This window comes from Halichoerus grypus, chromosome 14 (genome assembly GCF_964656455.1).
Source record: "Halichoerus grypus chromosome 14, mHalGry1.hap1.1, whole genome shotgun sequence".
Lineage (NCBI taxonomy): Eukaryota > Metazoa > Chordata > Mammalia > Carnivora > Phocidae > Halichoerus > Halichoerus grypus.
The window spans coordinates 42525681-42545499 of NC_135725.1; the positions used below are offsets into that span (position 1 = coordinate 42525681).

Genomic DNA, 19819 nt, shown 5'->3' on the forward strand with positions numbered 1-19819 from the left:
TGCTTTTATATTGATGGGATGTAACAGGACATTTACAAAGGAATATGTGAGAATATGGTACCGATAGCCATAAACCATTATACAACAAAATCTTACAGCATACTTTGAAATTTTAAAGGTGAATTTTCATCGCTCATTGGCTCCATTTTTTGGATAACCATCTACCATATGGCCTATTTATAAAAGTAACTTACTTTGTATTGGGTTAGTTAATTTCCTTTTATCTTTTTCAAGTGTGATAGAAATAGTTATTTAAAAAATTATATATATTTACATATGTATATATATATATACTTAAACGATGATGTAGAAATGATATAGAGACTCAGAAGTTGCACATGTAGGTGGGGATTTAAAGAAGACTATAATGACACTATATAGAGAAGTGTAAGTATTGCATTAATTATGCATATTAAATTTATGAAGCCTTCTTTGGTTTATAGGACACTTTAACATCTGTCGTCTTACTAGACATGTGAGTTGTAACTAGACTGTCATTTATTCAACCCCAAAAGTGGGTGAGGTATTTCATCTTCACTGCAGCTTATAAATATGTCACTTACCGTCTGCATAGGATTTTTATTAGAAAATAATAAAAGATAGCGTCCCTAAGGAAGATAACCTAAAATCTGCAGAACTTTTAATTCAAACTATCCATCTAAAATATAGACTACTAAGAATCAAAATTTATCCATATATTAATTTTGCCACATACCAGCATCTTTTACTATTGTATATTTATTGTAAATTGTCTAATTGCACAGATTTTCACACTCTATTATAAAATATGGTATTCTTTAGTTTCAGCCATAACTTGTATGCCCAGTTGTAAACTTGATGGTTGGTATCATTTTAGCTTTATACTTTCTGTGGCAGCTAGCCTAGTGCGGTCCACCCAGCAGCTACTCAGTTCTTGATTGATATGCTTTTCTAGTTGTCCCATTATTAGAGTAGGGCTGAAGACAGTGCTGTTTCCTTTTTCAACCTTAGTTTTAGTGCCCTGAGTTGTTGTTCCCAATTTATCACAATCTAGGAATGTTTATTCAAAAATTATGTCAGACAGCAGTAAAGTTTTAAAAAATATATAATAGATGTTTTTTTACCCCTGACCCAGGAAATGTAGCATCGTTCTTTATAACACTTGTGTTGTTGTCTTACCTTTCATTTTGTATGACTAACTTTTATACCAAATTGAATAAGCCATTAGCTTTTAGTCTGTAGGAATGTGGATCCATAGATATTTCCCATTAGACAAAACAGAATCTATAAAAGTGGTATCTCCTGAGGCTCGGTCTTCCTCACTGGCCTAATGGTGTAAAACACTGCTACACTGTACCCTTATGAGAAAGAACCATGTGGGACGATTCCCTTAACATCCAGAACTATTAATCGGAGAGCTGTGCACATTCAGATAACTTTTGTACTGGACCTCATTTATTAATCAAATATTCCAATTCAGAGAATTCGTGTTATAAATTTTATATTTTTGAAACTATTACTGAACAAAATGATAAACTTTGCATATCTTGTGTAGTTTAAAATTTGAGTTTGCTGAAATGGGAGATACTATGTTTAGGTGGCCATGTTGTTTTGACAAGTGTTTTTTTTTAAAGAACTTCTCCTCCTCAAAACGGACCTCCTCTGGTGATGGTCGCACAATTCTGTGAATATACTAAAACCTACTGAAGTGTACACTTCAAAAAGGTGAATATGTGGTAGGTGAGTTCTATCTCCATAAAGCAGTTATTAAAAAAATTCCCACCACACAAAATACTTTCATAGGTGCAAACTAATAGAATTTTAACTTATATTCACAGTTAAAACCAAGTGTTACCTTTAATAAACATTTAAAGCTTTAGAAATATGAAGTCATGTGTGAATTAAAAAATAACTTGTGTTCTTATTGAACAGTAATGGAAGTTTGTTATGGGAACTTCAGAAACTACAAATAAGAAAAAAGACATTTTAGAAAATGTGTGGGGCTTTTAATAGTCACATCTAACATGTATTCTATCCCTAAGCCTTCCCTATATTTAACTATGTCCTCGGTATCCATTCTTTTCTTTCCAGCTTTCATTAGGAATAAATAGCTTTTCATGACCACCTTAGGAAAACAACCAGATGTAAAAAATATCTTCGTATAAGTAGTTTAGTGAAAGCATTGCCCCCACCCCCCTTTGCCCCCCAGACTGCGAGAAGTGTCAGTGGAGGTGAACAATAACACCATTATCCAAAGAAATACAATACATATATTGCAGAGTAGCTTTGGATGTACAATCAGTTTGGGACTTTGTTGTAAAAATTAGCTTTAAAACATTTTGGCTTTAAGGTGAAAACTCAGAATCTTGGGCAGAATGGTGGCATCGATTCTCACCTAGGCAGAATATTCTGTCTTTTTAAAAAACTCTTGTTATCATATTTAGCATTAGCTTTCTAACAGCTAAAATTGTTCACAACACAGTTTAAAGATAAATGCAGTATCAGGCTTTGAATTTTTTATTTTTTTTGGTAAATATTAAGACCTGAGTACAAAATGAGGGCTGTACTGTGGATTAAGTGAAATATCTCAAGGCTGTGCTGTTCTGATAACTGAACCTGAAGTGACCTTTCTCAGACACAATTACAGAGCTGTATGTTTTTCCTTTAATTTCATCAGGGGTTTAATTAGTATACAAATAAAACTTCCCTTATCTTCCTTTCTACCTAATTGGCTTGTCTTCGCTTCTATATGAAGTATGTGAAAGTGGGCTGTAATTAGGGTGACCGTGTTAACCTTTTTTCCTCAAATGTACTGTTGCCTAAAGGCCTCAAGGCCTAAAAACAGTGCTTTGGATTATTGCTTTGCAATCACTATGGCTGTCCCACAGGTTTTCTCATGAGCAGAAGGGCTTTGGGTGCTGCGGGTTCCCACTGCTTAACAGGATCTTCATTCTTCTCCCCACTAAATGTTTATTGATTATCTCACTGTTCCAGGCTCAGCCTCCAACAACTTAATATCAGGTGACAGTCAGGAGAGTTCTCCAAGTAATTAGAGTTGAGCATTGGGGGAACAATTAGGAGCAGAGTTATTAAACTTGATTTATCCTAGTCTCTCCTGAACGGTTTCTTGGATATCAGAACATCACACTTTCACAATCTACCCTGGTTGAGAAATTAGTGGTTAACCTGCTGCTTATCATTGTTGCCTTGCTGCCTAGGGGCACACCCTCTTGGTTTCAGTCATTCGGCTGGAAATATTAGAGTCCATAAAGTTTATGGTGGGTTTTAATTAGATAAACCTGAACAGGAGAAAAGAAAAGCTGAACTTAAAGTTTTATATAAATATGTAATATATACTATATTTTATATATGGTAAGGGTACACACGTATATACATTATACACACACATATAAATATGTTTTTCTTTCTTCGAACTCAGTGTTGAGATTTTTAAAGATTTCTCCTTCTATCATCAAAACCAAAAAAGGTGAATATTAGGGAAAAGACATAATATTGAACCACTTTTAATGTCTCGGTGTTTTGCGCACATCTTTGTGAACCTTAGCACCCACTGATTTATGTGGATTCCACTGTAATGTACCTCAACTTTTTAACAATGGGAATTCTGTGTCTATAAGTTATGGCACTATGAGTACTATCTCTTCATTTTCACAATAATGAAGTGTGACTTACACCGCTTTGTTTACACCACTTTTTGTTCATTTTCTGCAATTTCAGTCTTAGAATGGGCTAAGTTCAGCTATTCTGAGATAGGGCAAGCTTTGGGAGACTTTGGTGGCTCCCTGCCATTGTCCCTGAGAAATGAAAACGAAAGCCAGGGGAAAACAAGAAGATTTGGATATATAGTAGAAATTCGAATTCTGTGAGTTATATGGTCTTTGAAAGGATGGCGTAAGATTGCTGAAAAGTCAAGTGTGGTTTTGCGACGATGCCAGGGTCGTGGGTTTCTCTCAGACTGGACCGGTGAGCTTCACTGTGGACCAGGCTAGAGGCAGCACCCTGAGCACCCCTCACAAATATCCATCGCTAGTCGTGACAGTTACTGAGCAAGAGAGGTGGAATGGATTGGCACAAACCCATTATTTCTGTTGGAAAAAGAATTCGAACTTTATGCATAACTGGTAGTGGATCATTAGTTTTATCTTCATATCTGAAAAATAGCATTTTTTATTAACTGAAAGATGTCAGAAATACTGGCTTTAAAAGGACTCAAATGGATTTTACTTTTTTAAATCGAGAAATCTCATGATACTTCAATGCCTTTAAATATCTTAACATTGGCACAAAATCCCTGGGTTTAGCTTGGCCTTTAACAATCTATTCTTTGTTGTCTTTTTAAAGTTGGTTTGAATCAGTGACTTCTATAGTGGGATGTTCTTGATGATCTGTTAACATTGAAGATTAAAATAAAATATTATATCTAATAAGTAATCACCGTTTGCTTATTTTTAATTTTTTAAACTTACGTTTGTCTGTGGGCAGCTTGATTGTTTGAAAAGTGAAATACTGAATTTAAAAACTTTTACCATTTTAGAATACCTGATTTGACTGCTGATTGCATCCAATGTACTAGCATTTAGAGTGAGTTAACTGTTTTAGCTCTATGCAGGCTGTTTGAGTTTTCTATGCTACCTATTGTGAATGCATTATTTTAAACATGAAATTATAGCATTTTGGTTATTCTTAACTGGATATTTGAAGCATAGTAGTGGACATTAATGTGTGCCTAAACTCTGAGAAAGAAGATATTATGTCTATGTAACCAATTGTTTAGGTCACTGTATAACAAATTTAGTTGAAAAACTAGTAAGCTCATATTCTAGAATTTCATAGGCAAAGGAATGAGCAAATTTTTAGTGCTAAGGGATCCTGTGATCCCTGTCTAGAAAATACTCCTTTAAATTGTGAGGTCTGATTCTATGACCTTTAGCCCTAAAGTTCCAAAATAGAGTCGTGCACTCACGTCTTGAAATTTTTGTGCTAAGGGAATATTTCAGATTAAAGCAAAGAGCAAAATATCAATCAACAGATTTTATACTTCTATGAGTAGAAAAATATTTATGGAACATAAATAATTCTGAATCCAAGTATTATTTGTAGCTTTCTCTGTTAGATGAAAGGTGTTAATCACATTTGTGTTGTTATCTTTGACATGCGAGTTACTTAATGGGAAGTAAATGAGTTTTACTATGGAGTCCAGTTATTTCACTGAGATGTCTATAGCAACCTGTTTTGGATCTATTCATAAATAAAGTAATGGTACTTTTCAATCTTGGGTTCCCCATTCTCTTGGTGTCCTTATCCACCTTCCCCTCACTCACATACATACTTTGTCCATATGCTAGTTCTTGTTTCGAATAGACTGTAAATTTCATGTGCTTTCTCCCCTGAAAATCTTTACTTCTTCATCATTCAAAGAAAAGGTGACTAAAGGTTTTCATAATCAGATATTTTTTTTGCAAGAATAAAATGTATTTGCCCTTCAGTATTTAAAAAAAATAAAATAGTTGTATTTTGTAGCTAAATATTTTTCAAAATTTTATCAGAGCTATCATTTCTAGTTAGTATGTAAAATTTTTGCAGAAAATTTGTTAAACTTTGATGTGTAATGACCCAAGTCTGCTTCTCAGTCAGTCTGTATCCTTCTTTGTTTAATAGCCTATGGCATAAATTGAAGTTAATTATCAGGGCTGACAAGTAACTCTGTTTTCTGTCTGCTTGCAGAGTCTCTCCGAGGCAAAGATGGAGCTGAGAAGAAAAGATCAATCTCTGCGTCAGCTCAATAGACATCTCACCCAGCTGGAGCAGGACAAGCGTCGGCTGGAGGAGAACATCCACGATGCAGAGAGTGCCCTCCGTATGGCAGCCAAGTGAGCACTCGGACCTTGGGGAGATCACTTAAAACAGACAAAAGATCAATTCTTACTTTCATGCTCCGGGTTTTAGCCCTGGATAATACAGTGTTAGAAAACAAAAGTACAGCTGTCTCTCTTTGAAATTCTCTGATATATCCTCAAAAAAGAAAACTCTTAACTCAACATGCTAAATGTATATTTTATTGAGAAACCTTGGAAAGGTATTAAGTTTCTATATAACCTCGAATTATGTGTATTTTGGGCTCTGTTGTAGTGTTACACGTTTGAAACCATGATTTCATTAATATGAAATAGAATACTCTTTATTTAAAAGTTTTTCATAGTTCCTTCTATCACATATTCCACATTCCCTTCTGCCCCATTGCCCCCCAAATTTTGCTTTGCATATGGTATACTAATATTGTAAGTAATATTTCCATAAAAAAATGCTAGTATATAATCAACATGTGTATCATAATGTCTTTTTAAGTGCAATAAAAACATACAGATCATGGAAAATTCATTTAATTTTATAGCTGTATATTCTAATATGTTCAATAGAAAAAATACACAGTTTTCAGAGTGGGCAGCTATAATAATGCGATGAGAATGTTTTTCCTTTTACCAGGTAATCAAGTTGACATACACTGTGAAGTTCAAATTGAACAGTTCTCTCTTGGGTATTTTTATTTGTTCCTCACATCAAATTTCATGGACTACTTTAAGACAGTCCTTTGTACAACAGCATGGCTTAAAGAAAATCTATTTATGGATTAAAGAACATCTAATTTTAATAAACTCAGTATTTTCTGAATTTGGAATTCTGAGTCCCTGTAATTTTAAATATAAATATAAATATATATATTTACATATATATTACTTAAATTTTTTTTTTGAGACAATGTAGACTGTAAACTAAATCACAGAACAGGGGATCTGCCATCTAGGATATCCACAACTTTGCCACTGGGCTTGGGAAATTGCTCACACTAATGAAAAAATGAGTTTACACAAGGCCAAAATATTGGCAGGTTTGAATGCCCACCGGTAGTTTTCTGGAAAATCGTGAAGCTCCGTAATTTTCACCTCCATATTAGGTATATGTGATTGTCAGTTTTTAAAAATATGAATTTGACTAAATCAGCTTTTTGTTGTCATTGTTGAGTCTTTTTCCTTATGGCAAGTGGAAAGCTTAGCCTAGGTTATTTCTAGTGCGTCTTGCAGCTCTGAAAATTCTTAGATGAATGGGAACAAGATTATAAAGTCTCCAGATTCATATTGTGTCTCCAAAACATTGCTGCTAATTCAGGAATCTGTACATGTCTATGATCTGTGACCATGGGCACATGTTCTTACAGCACGAAAGAAAGTTAATTTGAAATTTGGAGAGCTAATACATTATTTACAGCTTTCAATTTATAATTTACCATTAAATTTTTGTCTTCGGTATTTTAATCCAAACTTTTAATTTAGTTTTACTTTTACTGAAGTGTAGTTGGCATACAGTATTGTATTAGCTTCACGTATACAACATAGTGTTTCAACGTCTGTGTATAGTAAGAAGTGCTCACCACGTTAAATCTAGCTGCCATCTGTCACCATATAACATTGTTCTGATGTTAACTATTTTCCCTTTACTGTACATCGAAACTTTTTATTTCATTATTAAGGCCAAGTTCAATCTACAAGGCTGATAGAAGAAACTAGTAACTTTGCCTGTTTTTAGTCAAGGTCATAGAGGGTTTTTGTGCAATTATAACACAAAGAGCCTATGTAGAAAGGAAAATATTATTTTGCGTAGTATGGCCATTCAAAATGTATCTCCACCACTATGATTTTTAAAATCTCTTTCATTAGAAACCAAAAGAATGAAAGTTCTTTCTAGCACATTTTAAACCAATAATGTAATCATGGCTTCTTTTTTCTTTCTTTTTCACTTAGAAAAAAAATTTCTATTATTTATTTATTTTTTCGCTCTTTTATTTTTTTAAACCTTGAATATATCCTTAAGATTTTTTTCCCTCTCTAATTTATGGCAGGCAGTATAACTAAAGATAAGAGTTAAATGCAGAAATATACCAGTGAGTGTGGTTAGGTTTTGCACTTTTAGAAGGAGTACAATAACAACCAAACCTTATTTTTCAATAATACCTACTTATACTAAAATGTGTAACAGTTGTTGTAAGACTTGGGTTTTACTAATACCTCATTTTAATTTTTTTTCTAGAGACAAAGAATGTGTTGCTAATCATATGAGAACAGTAGAAAATATGCTTCATAAGGTACTATAATTTTCCTTCAATATCATTCAACTTGTGTTAGGATGTTGTTTTCCTAGTCCTTAATTTTATTAACCTCAAGATATTTTAATTCATTTTGTAACTTTCTTTAAAAGTAAATTAACAAAAAGATCCTTCCAAATGACTAAAAGTTTGTATTATACGATGTGATATTTCATAACTTTCTTCAGAATTCACTTTATTTACTTGATAAAACTATAAAAATAGTGGTTTCTCCCAACTGGTATAATTGCACTTGAGTTCTTTGTGGTCTTTGCTGACTGAACCAGAGGTCATTATGACTCTTACATGTCTCATATGATAGAATGTTTACCACACTGTCTGACCTCTTACCACTCTCACACCTACTCTCCTATATATGGATATAGAGAGGAGCCATAGTGTATTGTGTTTGGCAGTACTTTTCAAGTTGTAATTTACCGTATTATAAGAATGTGTTCTTAAACTAGAAATTGAATATATTTAATAATACTCTATTATTTTCAAATTTGATTACTTCTGTATAAGTTAACATTTACTTTGTAGTGATGAGTAGCATTTAAGGATGTTATATTACTAAAAACTTAATGTATTAACTCACTGTATATTTTTTTAGCATTCCACAGTCAAAGATATGTTCATTTCATTATTTAAAAGTAGAGAAACATAATTTATGTGTGTCTATTATTGTTTAATAGACGATTTTTTGGAAATAAGGATACCTAGTACTTTTAAGATACGTGGAATTCATGAATGAATCATATTTATAGTAATTTTGGGCATCAAATTTATTATATAATATAGTTTTGTAAGTCACTTAAAAATACCCAAAAAACAAAGCCTTTTAAGCAGATATTAAATAAACATTAGCAAACTAATATTTAATATATTTTAACATTTTAGAAACGCTAGCCCTCTATTTTTTCTTTAATTTTTAAAAAAGATTTTATTTATTTATTTGACAGAGAGAGAGCAAGAGAGCACAAGCAGGGGGAGCAGCAGAGGGAGAGGGAGAAGCAGACTCCCCGCTGAGCAGGGAGCCTGATGCGGGGCTTGATCCCTGGACCCTGGGATCATGACCTGAGCCGAAGGCAGCCGCTTAACCAACTGAGCCTCCCAAGCGCCCCTCTCTATTCTTTTAGATATTGAAAGTGACTAACATTATTTCATATCACCAAAAGCACTTTCAAAAAAATCTCATATTCTGAATGCTATGTTTTAAAGTAGTATTGTTTGAAACTGTGATTTCTCCCCCTCCCCACTTAAAAAAGTTTAGTCAGTCAGTATAGTTTAAACACAGTCACATCAAATCCATATATGCTAGAAACCTGAAATTTGACTTGTAGGAAAAGAGACATCTTTGGTTAGAATTTTTTGCACTTGGTGAGACCTTTGATAGGAGAAATCAGTTATGTTGTATGTATGGCATACCTTTATATACGGTTAATATTGCCTTGAAATCCAATTGTTTGTTCGTCTTCCCAGCTACAGGAAAAAAATGTTGGATGACAGCTCCCTTGAGGAAGGGACTTTGACGTCAGACTGTCATCAGTGTGGAATACAGATGTTGTGCCTTATCCTTTCATTATGAGAATGGCACGATATGTATTTTAAATATAATCAAGACTGACTGCAATAGGACAATTATAATCATATAGTTCTTCGGTTGCAGTTCATCTTTCGATTTTTGTGTCATATGGAAAGAAAGAATCTTTAGAATTGGCCTAGAGCCACTGTAGATTTACTTTTGGTTTATGGCTTTTTTCCCCTTCAGATTTAGTAGTTAATTATTTTGATTAATACTTCTGGAAATTTCTATTTATATAGTGGTTTCAAAATTATCAGTTACTTTTCAAGCTTGAAGTGAAAATTTAGGAAAGGCTAATTGATTGTTGGCCTAATTCTCTTTTCTGTGAAGTTTGGGTGAGGATGAATGGGTGCTGTGAAATGGCCCAGAGAGTCACTCTGAGCTCTCAGGGAGATGCCGCCAGCTGGTCCTCATGCCAGCTTTTGCAGGTTTATTTTTCTGGCCACTCAGACTGTGCAGAGGCATTTTGCCATTTTGGAGAAACTGGGCATAGTACAGAAGGAGGATCTAGGCTCTTTCATGGTAAAAATGGTTGTGGTTACACCCAGACTCTTCAGTCCAGTTTATTGTACATAGCCAAATAGTATAGCTATTTATATATCTTAAGCACACGTGTTTTCAAGGTTTGCACCAGTTGTTCTAGAATAAAATTAACTTCTACCTGCTGAATTAAATTTTAATACTAATACAACTTCTAACACAATGATCAAATAGAAAGAACTTGTTTTCATGAAGACATTATTTCTTTTTTTCTTTTCAATGACTTATTTATTTTAGAGAGAGCAAGAGAGAGAGGGTGGTGGGGAGGGGCAGAGGGAGAGGGACAGAGAGTCTTAAGCAGACTCCACCCTGAGTGTGGAGTCTAATGCAAGGCTTGAGCTCACGACCCTGAGATCATGACCTGAGCTGAAACCCAGAGTCAGAAGCTTAACTGACTGCGCCACCCATGTGCCCCTAGACATTATTTCTTTTCTTGCATTTTAAAGAATTTAAACTTTTGGAGAACTTAAATGTTTGGGGTTTTTTTGGAAAAGCAATTACATTTTATTGATATTTGTTAATTTTTTAAACTTTGAGTATAGTTGACACACAATGTTACATTAGTTTCAGGTGTACAACATAGTGATTTAACAAGTCTATATGGAATGTTATACTCACCACCAGTGTAGCTACCATCTATCACCATAAAATGCTATTACGATATTAACCTATTATATTCCCTATGCTGTGTCTTTTATTCCTGTGACTTTTTCATTCCATAACTGGAAGCCTGTATTTCCCACTCCCCTCATCTCTTGCCAGTTTTATTCAACATAGTACTAGAAGTCCTAGCCACAGCGATCAGACATGAAAAATAGAGGCATCCATATTGATTGAAGTTAAAAGAAGAAGTTAAACTATCACTATTTGCAAATGACCTGATACTATACATAGAAAACCCTAAAAACTCCACCAAAAAACTATTAGAATAAATGAATTCAGTAAGGTTGTAGGATACAAAAATAATACCCAGAAATCAGTTGCGTTTCTATACACTAATAATGAAGTAGCAAAAAGAGAAATTAAGAAAAGAACACTGTTTACATTTGCACCAAAAAGAATAAAATACCTAGGAGTAAACTTAACCAAAGAGGTAAAAGACCTGTACTCTGAAAACTATAAAACACTGATGAAAGAAACTGAAGGTGACGCAAACAAATGGAAAGGTATTTCATTCTCATGGATTGGAAGAATTGATACTGTTAAAATGTCCATACTACCTAAAGCAATCTATAGATCCGATGCCATCCCTATCAAAATACCAACATTTTTCACAAAACTAGAATAATACTGAAATTTGTATGGAACTACTAAAGACCCCGAATAGTGGAAGCAATCTTGAGAAAGAAAAATAAAGCTGGAGGTATCACAATTCCAGATTTCAAGATATATTTGTTTGTCTTTAAACTTGATACATTACCGTCAACTTTTCAAATCCTGAAATTGCATTATACAAAGCAGTTGACTGGATATTATTTTTTAAATCCCATTTGGGACTGATACTACTATTTAATAAAGAAGGCCAGTCATTTTCATCTAAAAACATATACCTCATTTCAAAGAAACAGATGTTTTATTTTAATTATATGTAAATATATATGTAATATATTACGACTTTTTAATGTAGGTCAGAAGTTAACTTTTTATTAAGAAATTTTTTGGGCTAATTTTAGGTTATTGGGGTTAAGAAAAATAACAAGAGAAAACAAAATCATAATTTTCCATGAGGTGCATTTTTTATACACATGCTTCTTTATTTAGTTGAATTCTCAACTGTTTTGAAAAAACAGAACTATTCTCTAAAAAAAAAATCACCATTTTAGCCATTTTAAAGTGTGCAATTCAATGGCTCTCAATGCATTTACAGTGTCATGCCACCATCACAGCTATGTTTTCAGAATATTTTCATCACCTCAAAGAGAAACCCAGGAGCCATTAAGCAGTCACTCCTATACCCTCTTATTCCATTCTATGTGTTGTCTTTTTACTTTCTCGATAATGTCCTTTGATGGACAAAAGTTTTTTAACTTTGATGAAGTACATTTTTTTTCTTTTGTTGATCATGATTTTGATTTTATATCTAAGAATACATTGCCAAATTGCAGGTCATGAAGAAATCCCCTGTGTTGTGTCCAAAGAGTTTTATAGTGTTAACTCTTATATTTAGGTTTTAGTCCATATTGAGTTAATTTTTGTATATGGTATAATTCAAAGACTGAATTTCATTCTTTTACATGGCTATCCAGTCATCCTAGCACCGTTTATTTATTTAGTTTTCCAAATATTTTATTTATTTATTTGAGAGAGAGAAAGAGCACACGCACAAGCAGGGGGTGGGAGTTGGGAAGGGGCAGAAGGAGAAGGAGGATCCCAGGATCCTGAGATCACGACCTGAGCCGAAGGCAGATGCTCAACCACCTGAGCCAACCAGACGCCCCATCCCAGCACCATTTATTAAAAAGACTTTTCTTGGGGCTCCTGGGTGGCTCAGTCATTAAGCGTCTGCCTTCGGCTCAGGTCATGATCCCAGGGTCCTGGAATTGAGCCCCGCATCGGGCTCCCTGCTCAGCGGGAAGCCTGCTTCTCCCTCTCACACTCCCCCTGCTTGTGTTCCCTCTCTCGCTGTGTCTCTCTCTGTCAAATAAATAAATAAAATCTTAAAAAAAAAAAAAAGAAGAAAAGACTTTTCTTTCCCCCATTCGGTACCTGTGTTGAAAATCTGTTGACTATAGATGTTTGGTTTTGTTTCTGGGCTGTCAATTCTGTTTCATTGATCTATATGTTGTCTATCCTCATATATCAGTACCACACACTGTTTTGACCACTGTAGCTTTGTAGTAAATTTTGAAATTAAGAATTTTAAGTCTTCCAACTTTGGGGTTTTTTTTCAAGATTTTTTTTGACTTTTCAGGGTTCCTTGTAATTACATATGAATTTTAGGATCAATTACATATGATTTTAGGATATGAAGAAGAAGGCAATTGGAATTTTGATAGTATTTCCATCTTAATATTAAGTCTTGTAATCCATGACATTGAATATCTTTCCATTTATTTAGATCTTCTCTAATTTTTTTCAACGACTTTTGTAGTTTTCAGTGTGTAAGTTTTATACCTTCTTGCTTAAATTTATTCCTGAGTATTTTATTCTTTGTGATGCTGTTGTAAGTGATTTTCTTAATTTCATTTCTTGGTTCTTAATTTCTAGCATTTAGAAATATGACTGATTTTTATATGTTGCTTTTGTATCCTGCAATTTTGCTAAATTTTTTTAGCTCCAATAATTTCTTTTGAGGATTCTTTAGGATTTCCTATATGTAAGATCATGTCATCTGCAAATAAAGATAGTTTTACTTCTTTCTTTCTGGTTTGGATGCCTCGTTTTTTGTTGTTGTTTATTTTTGTTTGTTTTATTTATTTATTTATTTTTTGGTCTAATTGCCTGGCTAGTACTTCTAGTCCTGGCAATGAGATGACAACAGATATCCTTGCATTCTTCCTAATCTTAAGGGAAAAGCTTTCAGTTTTGTGCCATTAAGTATGATGTTAGGAGCATGTCCTTCATCAGATTAAGTTCTTTTCTGTTCCTAGTTTTTTGAATTTTTCTTTTCATGAAAGGTTATTGGGTTTTGTCAAATGCTCTTTCTATATCATATGAAATGATTTTTTTTTCAGTTTTCATACTATTAATATTGTGTACTACATAGATTCATTTATGTATGTTGAGCCATCCTTGCATTCTTGTCATACATACCACTTGGTTATCATGTATAATTGCTTGAATATGTTGCTAGATTCAGTTTGCTAGTATTTTTTTTTTTTTTGAGGATTTTGTGTCTATGTTCATATGGGATATTGGTCTACAGTTTTCTTGTGATATCTTTGTCTGGCTTTGATATCAGAGTAATACTGACCTCTAGAATGAGTTAGGAAGTGGCCCTTCCACTTCAGTTTTATTTTTGGGAGAGTTTGAGAAGGATTGGTGTTAATTCTGTAAACATTTGGTAAAATTTACCAGTGAAGCTATCTGGTCCTGGGATTTTCTTTGTTGGAAGTTTTTTGCTTATTTATTAATTCTTTTTCCTTGTAATAGATTTATTCATATTTTCTGCTTCTTTTTAAGTCCATTTTGGTGGTTTATATGTTTCCAGGAATTTGTTTAGTTTATCTAGGTTATCTAATTTGTTGACATACATTGTTCATTTTCTTAGTATTGTTTTTATTTCTGTAAGGTCAGTAGTAGAATCCTCACTTTTTTTTCTGATTAGAGTAATTAATTAATCTTTTTTTTTTCTTGGCAAGTCTATTTAAGGTTTGTCAGTGTTGTTGATCATTCCAAGGAACCAAATTTGGTTTTCTTAATGTCCTCTGTTATTTTCCTAGTCTCTATTATCTCTGCTCCAATCTTTATTATTTTCTTTCTTTTGTTTGCTTTGGGCTTAGTTTGCTCTTCTTTTTCTGTGTCCCTCAGGTAGAAGATTATGTTATTGCTTTGAGATCTTTCTTCTTTTTTAATGTAAGCATTTGCAGCTAAAAATTTCTGTGTGAGCCCTGCTTTCATTGAAAACTGTGTTTAGTATGTTATGTTTTTGTTTTCATCTGTCTCAAAGTATTTTGTAATATCCCTGTGATTTCATCTTTGACCTATTCATTATTTAAGAGTGTGTTGTTTTATTTACAAAATATTTGGGCATTTTCCAAATATTTTTTGCTATGGCATTCTAATATAATTCTGTAGGGTTTGAATAGCTACTTTGCTTGATATCAATTCTTTTAAATTTAAAGTTTGCAGTATGGCTCAGAATATGGTCTGTCTTGGTGAATGTTACATGTACATTTAAAAAGAATGTGTATTCTGCAGTTGTTGTGTAGAGTATTCTATAGATGTCTATTAAGTTGATTTACACTGCTGTTCAAGTCTTCTAGTTCCTTGGGTATCTTTTGTGTAGTTCTATGCATTAATGAAGTGCAATTTTGAAGTCTTCAACTATTATTGTTGAACTATTTCTCTGTTCAGTTTTGTCAGAGTTGTCTTTTAAATTATATAGAAAAAAAAGAGGAGTTACAAATCAAAACTACATTATTACTGACTTTTATATATACTTGTGCAGTTTCCTTTACTGGTGATCTTTATTTCTTCATGTGAATTTGAGTTACTGTCTGTTGTCCTTTCATTTCAGGCTGAAGGACTCCCCTAGGACATTTCTCCTAGGGCAAGTCTAGGGGTAATGAACACCCTCAGCTTTTGTTTATCTGGGAATGGCTTAATTTCTCCTTCCTTTTTAAAAAATATTTTATTTATTTATTTTACAGATAGAGAGGAGAAAGAGTGAGTGGGGGGAGGAGGAGAGGGAGAGGGACAAGCAGATTCCATGCTGAGTGCAGAGCCTGACACGGGGCTTAATCCCACAACCCTGAGATCATGACCTGAGCTGAAATCAAGAGTTGGATGCTTAACCAACTGAGCCACCCAGGTGCCCCTTTCCTTCATTTTTGAAGAATATTTTTGTTGGATATAAAATTCTTGGTTGACAGGTTTTTGTCTCCTTTAAGCACTTTGAATATGTCAACCCCCAAATTTCTATTTGGTTCCTTTTTATGCTCTCTATCTCTTTATTTATATTTTCTATCTAGGAAGATATTGTTCTCATGGTTTCCTTTGGTTATTTGTACAGTTTCCTTTAACACTTTAAGCATATTTAAAATAAATGATTTAACATCATTGTGTGGTAAATCCAATGTTCAGGCTTCCTGAGTTCCTATTAGTTTCTGTTTTTCCTATGTATGAGCCATACTTTCTTATCTTTTTGCATACTTCATAACTTTTTGTTGAAAAGTGGATATTTTGGATAGTACAGTGTAGCAACTCTGGAAATCAGATTCTCCTCCTTCCCTGGTGTTGGTTGTTGCTGCTTATTCTAGTGGCTATTGTTTGTTCAGTGACTTTTCTGAACTAATTTTTTCAGTTTGTATTCTTTTTTAGAAAATATTTATTATTGAAGCATAGTTGACATACGATGTTATATTAGTTTCAGGTATATAACATAGTGATTTGACAATTCTGTACATTACTCAGTGCTCACCATGGTAAGTGGTCACTGTCACCGTAAAACATTATTACAATATAATTGACCGTATTTCCTATGCTGTACTTTTCATTTCCACGTAAAGTCTATATTCTTTGTCAAGTATGGCCTCTGCAATCTCTGTTCTGTTAACTTCATCGTCTGCTAGTGTTTCAACAGAGATTTCCTTAAATGCTGACTCACGTGCTTTTCTCTTGATTAAGTTTTTGCTTGGTTGCTGTAAGCTTTCAGTTAGTTTCTAGAGTTCTGAAAAAGTTGATTCTGACAAATTTTGTCAGGGTACTCATTGCTTTTTTTTTTTTTCATATTTTACTTATTTATGTGAGAGAGAGCAAGTGAGAGCACAAGAAGGGGGAGCAGCATGCAGAGGGAGAGGGAGAAGCAGGCCCCCCACTGAGCAGGGAGCTTGACTCAGGGCTCAATCCCAGGACCCCGGGATCATGATCTGAGCCAAAGGCAGACACTTAACCGACTGAGCCACCCAGGTGCCCCAGGGTATTCATTTTTGTGTGTGTGTGTGGAGGGACTGGTTTTTGGAGTTCCTTATTCCATCATTTTTGCTAACATCATTCCCTAAAGTCATATTTTTTTATTTTCCTAATAAATTTACCAATAGGTTTCTAATATTACTGATAATATAGACTCTCAGGAATTGATTTTTTTCTTTAAATTAAGAAGCTCTCCAAGCATGCTTTAGTATTTCTATTGTGAGAAAAAGACGAAAAGTACAATAATTATATTAGAATATAATTCTATCTAGATATAGATAATTCTATGTAGAATTATATTAGAATAGCTTTCAGGATAGGGCAATGACTAGATGTATAGGATAATATCTGAATTATTTAGGGTTAGGTATGAGAAAATTAAGTATTTATTGGATGCTAACCAAGTGTTTAACCGAGAAATGTCTTGGTTTATTATAGCTGGGGGTGAAAGTAAGTAAATTTAGGTAAAATTGGAATGTAGAGAAGAATGAACTTTTTTTGTAGTCATTTTTTGTTATTGTTTAGGTAGCAAAATGGCTGGATTCTTGAGGCTTTTAGAGATTGCTTGAGTCCTACAAGTTTGGAAGGATTAACTATAGTGTTTCCTGTGTATGATTGTAGTGTACTATGAACTTTAAAGGTACCTCTGAACATTTAAGGAGCAGTCTTAGCTGCCTTTTCAGTACAATGTCTAAAAGATAAAACAGGAAGTCACAATCCAGAAGCCTCAAAAGACTCTAGAAGACCTTGTGTCTATAAACCTGTAAATTTATCAGGCTGAATGATACTGGACAATAGCTAGGAAGTCACAGGAGTTTTTGCTAATATCCTTTGAGATTCATTTCTACAGTAAAGTTACTTAAAACCTCTTATCCAATATTTAATATAAATAGTTGAGTTCTACAAATGTTTTTAAAGTGTATATTATATGCCAGGAGCTGTACCAGTCTTTGGAGAAACAAACAACCAAAAAAAAAAAAAAAAAAAAAATATATATATATATAGCATAGTCCCTATATAGCATAGTCTTTTCCCTCAAGGCAGAGACACAGATAATTCCAGTATATCATGGTAAATACACATCCATAAGATGCAGTTTCACATCCGTGTAGACGGAGTTATTTGTCTATGAGAAATACTTAGAAAACCCACGGGTTGGCTGGAGGTTTCTTAGAAGAGAATTAATGCCTGGATAGGGCTTTGAAGTGTGAGGAAAGATGGGAAAGGCGTTCCAGCAGAGAGGGTAGTGTGTGCGAGGAAGTGCATGGAAGCATGAATAGCCAGACATCCTCAGTTCAGCAGGAAGTGCAAGGAGAGTGCAAGAGAGGGGCTGAATGAGGCACTTGGAAGCCAAGTCATTGAAGTTGTTTTTCTTTTTTGGCCATTCTAAGACCCTTGGATCTTTATCATGGAGGCAGTGGGAGCAAACTAGGGTTTAAGCGAGGGACTGATATGGTCAGATTTCGGTACTGAATTTGGGCTCTGGAGGGCGTCTTTGCAGACCTGATATCATGAGTAATGAAGGTGGTTTTAAGAGCCATGGTTCTGTACACTTGATGAAAGCAGGAGAAGGTTGGACCAGGGTAGTGATGATAGGTGGTATTAGAGGGAAGGATGTGAAACTTATTTAGTAAAATGGTGAATGAGGATGAGAAAGGCAGGGGAGGATGACTCCCACGATGGGGCAGTGTGATTGGCTGATTGAAATGATGTTGGAAATACAAGAAGAGGAGCAGGCTTTTCTTTTTTTTTTTTTTGTAGGGAGAAGAAGGGAGACAATGGTGAGTTTTGCTTTGGAAATACCCAAGTTTGAGGTAATGTGGAGTGATCAGCAGGATATGTGAGTCTGGACCTAAGGGAAAAAGTCAGGCTAAAGATAAAGGTTTGAGATTGATTAACATAATACTCTCTGGCAAAGAAAGAAGGCAGCATAGGCATTGACGGGAGAAACAGACATTATAGATAAATGGAAGGCTAACAAATGCATTTTGAGAGATTAATTATGCCACTAGAGTTTGGAGTCCTTGAGGGATGGAATTCTGTCTCCTTAATTTTTATATCCTCAATCAACATCTATCACAGGGCCTGGTACCCAGTAGGCACTTAATGAATGTTTGTTGAATGAGTCAAATTCTACCATCACCCAGTCCCTAAACAAAGCTGAAGCCATCTCTAGATTTCAATGGAGGTCTTGCTGATATTGATTTTTTATTTGATTGCTAAAAATAGCATGTGTATTTATTCTCCCTAATCAAAAGCTAGAGGAGAAAGCCTAAATTTGATTGTAAGAATGTCTCTAGGAAAGAGAGGTATGCTAGCAAGGAATTTACAGGGTGTAATAGTCCTGTTGCAACCTGTTTTTAGCTGGTTAGACTCCTATGAAGTAGGAAGCTGAGAACTTCTTTTGTTAGAGTGGATTGTGGAATAGATTAGAGTCAAACAGAATCTGACAGGTGAAGACACTGTCTTACCAAATCTTTAAACATGATTTTATAATCTTATCTTAAAGATGGTTAACCCAAATATTTGATAATACGTAGTTATCTTATGATTTTTAGTTTTCAGTGAATTTACAAGGGATAGAAACACCACAGAATAGCTTTTAATTTATAGAACTGACAGTATTTTAAAAGTCAAAATATGATTTAATGCATCTAAAAACCCAGTGGTGGTGACTTGTTAATGACTCTCTAAATGTTACTTGTGGTCTTTGACCTCCTCTGCATTCTTAGTTTCTGGACCCCGGGTCTGAGGATCAGCCGTGCAGGACATGCGGGTGTTAGCACAGTGGCTTGCTGACGACAACTGTCCATACAGCTGTCTTGTGTGTCATCATTCATATTGTTCAGTGTCGTTCTGACCTAGCCAAGCTGAAAATGGTACTCTGGCTCAAGAGGGATTTAAAAACCTTGACAAACTAAAGATAAGACACTACAGAATGTCATGTACGTGTGCTTAACAGGTTTTAGCCTAAACACATCTAA

General features: G+C 34.3%; 1 protein-coding gene across 1 annotated transcript in view; it reads left to right on the forward strand.

The window, feature by feature from the left end:
- The window catches only part of CCDC171 (coiled-coil domain containing 171), a 312847-nt gene that overhangs the window by 216527 nt on the left and 76501 nt on the right, over positions 1-19819 (forward strand). Inside the window, exons 22-23 of the mRNA XM_078061217.1 lie at positions 5725-5870; positions 8083-8137. Of these exons, the coding sequence (XP_077917343.1) occupies positions 5725-5870; positions 8083-8137 (201 nt within the window). The remainder of the gene's footprint in view (positions 1-5724; positions 5871-8082; positions 8138-19819) is intronic.